The sequence below is a fragment of the Triticum urartu genome, chromosome 4 (genome assembly GCF_003073215.2).
Source record: "Triticum urartu cultivar G1812 chromosome 4, Tu2.1, whole genome shotgun sequence".
NCBI lineage: Eukaryota > Viridiplantae > Streptophyta > Magnoliopsida > Poales > Poaceae > Triticum > Triticum urartu.
In genome coordinates this window covers 46,636,723-46,639,374 of record NC_053025.1, presented here as the reverse complement: position 1 = coordinate 46,639,374, position 2,652 = coordinate 46,636,723, and the positions used below count along the sequence as shown (strand labels likewise).

Below are 2,652 nucleotides of genomic sequence, written 5' to 3'. Positions count from 1 at the left end.
GTAGCATGACACCGGCGCAAAGAAGAGCAGCGCCGCGTGTGCCAGGCCGTGCCCGAGAGCCGCGCCGCGTGTGCCGAGCCAAGCCAAGCCATGTTCCGTTCTGAAGCGCCGCAGCCTGCAGGAGCCTGACTCCATTTGGTACGCGTCAACGCGACAAGACCATGCACAAGAGGTTACGCTAGCTGCACCGCCACAATCCTGCGCCCACTCCCTAAAAACGGAACAATTATGTGCCCATCAATGCCCGCCTCCCGCGCCCAAGAGGCGCGCCCTTCTCTCCACAATAATACGCCTCGAATATCGACCGAGGCAGGAGTAGGATCGACCAGGAGGCCCAACCTCGCAAGCTTTGCACCAACAACCTGTGGCCCGGGCTCTAAATGGCGCTTTCGTACCGTGTCCTACGATTCCTAAAATAAACTACCTGTCGCCTTCGTCCGCTCGAGAGAACAAGAGCTCCATCGACTCTCAATCAAAAGAGAACAACGAGGAGAACTCACTACCCCGAATTGTTTTCGCCCGCTTCGCTTTACTGGCGGCACCGCCAAAGCCCCGGGGCCATGTAAAACAAGGCCGCATCGGCGCATCCGAAGAGCCCGGTTCTTGGAGCATTGCCAAGTTTACAACACCTAACGACGACGTACCGAATGTACTTGTGCTCCTCCTCCTTGTAATCTTCTCTCCGCGATTTCTTCTATACGCACGCACGCGTTGTAAACAATTCGTTTTTGGTCTTTTGTGTTCGTGCTCGCCCCGGTTCCGATCCTGTATATAAGCGGCCACGGAAAAGTGCAAAACTCGCGTGCAGAGCTCTACACTTAGAAGAAGACACAGCAAGGCACGGTTCGGTCCGCGCGAGCGTACATTGTAGCTTGTGTTCCGCGAGAGATCGGGTGGAGGCGATGGCGGGCACGACCACGACGACGATGACGGCGTCGCCGTTCCCGACGGTGGACAAGTGCGCGTCGGCGGGCCGGGGCGGGGACACGGTGGTGGCCGACCTGGACGGCACGCTGCTGTGCGGCCGGAGCTCCTTCCCCTACTTCGCGCACATGGCCTTCGAGACCGGCGGCGTGCTCCGCCTCCTGGCGCTGCTCCTGCTGGCGCCGCTCGCGGGCCTGCTCTACTACCTCGTGTCCGAGTCCGCGGGGATCCAGGTGCTCATCTTCGCCTCCATGGCCGGCGCCAGGGTGGACGACGTCGAGGCCGTGGCCCGCGCCGTGCTGCCCAAGTTCTACTGCTCCGACCTCCACCCGGAGTCGTGGCGCGTCTTCTCCGCCTGCGGCCGCCGCTGCGTGCTCACCGCCAACCCCCGGATCATGGTCGAGGCCTTCCTCAAGGACTACGTCGGCGCCCACCTCGTGCTCGGCACCGAGCTCCTCGTCTGCCGCGGCCGGGCCACCGGCCTCGTCCGCTCCCCCGGCGTCCTCGTCGGCCACAACAAGGCCGCCGCGCTCCGCCGGGCCTTCGGCGACGCCGCGCCGGAGCTCGGCCTCGGCGACAGGAAGACCGACTACCCCTTCATGCGCCTCTGCAAGGAGGGGTACGTGGTGCCCCCGACGCCCAGGCTCAAGCCCGTGCCCAGGGAGGACCTGCCCAAGCCCGTCATCTTCCACGACGGCCGCATCGTGCAGAAGCCGTCGCCCGCGCTCGCGCTGCTCACCTTGCTCTGGATCCCCATCGGCTTCCTGCTCTCCTGCCTCCGCATCGCCGCCGGCTCCCTCCTGCCCATGCGCATGGTGTACCACGCCTTCACCGCGCTGGGGGTCCGCGTCACCGTCAAGGGCAGCCCGCCGCCGCCGGCCAGCCTCGAGACCGGCCAGACCGGCGTGCTCTTCATCTGCTCCCACCGCACCCTCCTCGACCCCATCTTCCTCTCCACCGCCCTCGGCCGCCCCATCACCGCCGTCACCTACTCGGTACGTACGCAACTTCTGTACAGCACAGCAGCGACGACACAGAGCGTACACTCCATTACTTGGCCACGCGCTGACGGGCAACGGGATGATGTTTTACAGGTGTCGCGGCTGTCGGAGATGCTGTCGCCGATCCGCACGGTGCGGCTGACGCGCGACCGGGCGGCGGACGCGGCCATGATCCGGCGGCTGCTCAAGGAGGGGGACCTGGTGATCTGCCCCGAGGGCACCACGTGCCGGGAGCCCTTCCTGCTGCGCTTCTCCGCGCTCTTCGCGGAGCTCACCGACGAGATCGTGCCGGTGGCCATGGAGAACCAGATGAGCATGTTCCACGGCACCACGGCGCGGGGGTGGAAGGGGCTCGACCCCTTCTACTTCTTCATGAACCCGAGCCCGGGCTACGTGGTCACCTTCCTCAACAAGCTGCCGCACGAGCTCACCTGCAAGGGCGGCAAGACCAGCCACGAGGTGGCCAACTACATCCAGAGGCTCATCGCCTCCACGCTCTCCTACGAGTGCACCAGCTTCACCAGGAAGGACAAGTACAAGGCGCTCGCCGGCAACGACGGCTCCGTCGTCTCCAAGCCAAACATCGACAACAAGAAGAAGTTCATGGGCTCCTAATTATTATCAAACTTTTTTCTCAAGCCTAAAAACAAAATTACTATCAACTATTAAAAGGTGCACTGTAACTGTAATAGGGGACAAACGCAATGCCTTTGTGCTATTGATCTGA

At 63.1% G+C, this 2,652-nt stretch overlaps 1 protein-coding gene across 1 annotated transcript; it reads left to right on the top strand.

Moving 5' to 3' along the window:
* Positions 1 to 484: 484 nt before the first annotated feature.
* LOC125553500 (glycerol-3-phosphate acyltransferase RAM2-like) lies at positions 485 to 2,652 on the top strand. Its single transcript, XM_048717272.1, has 2 exons — positions 485 to 1,919; positions 2,019 to 2,652. Exons 1-2 carry the CDS (start codon positions 903 to 905, stop codon positions 2,538 to 2,540), a joined length of 1,539 nt encoding a protein of 512 aa, XP_048573229.1. The 5' UTR covers positions 485 to 902; the 3' UTR covers positions 2,541 to 2,652.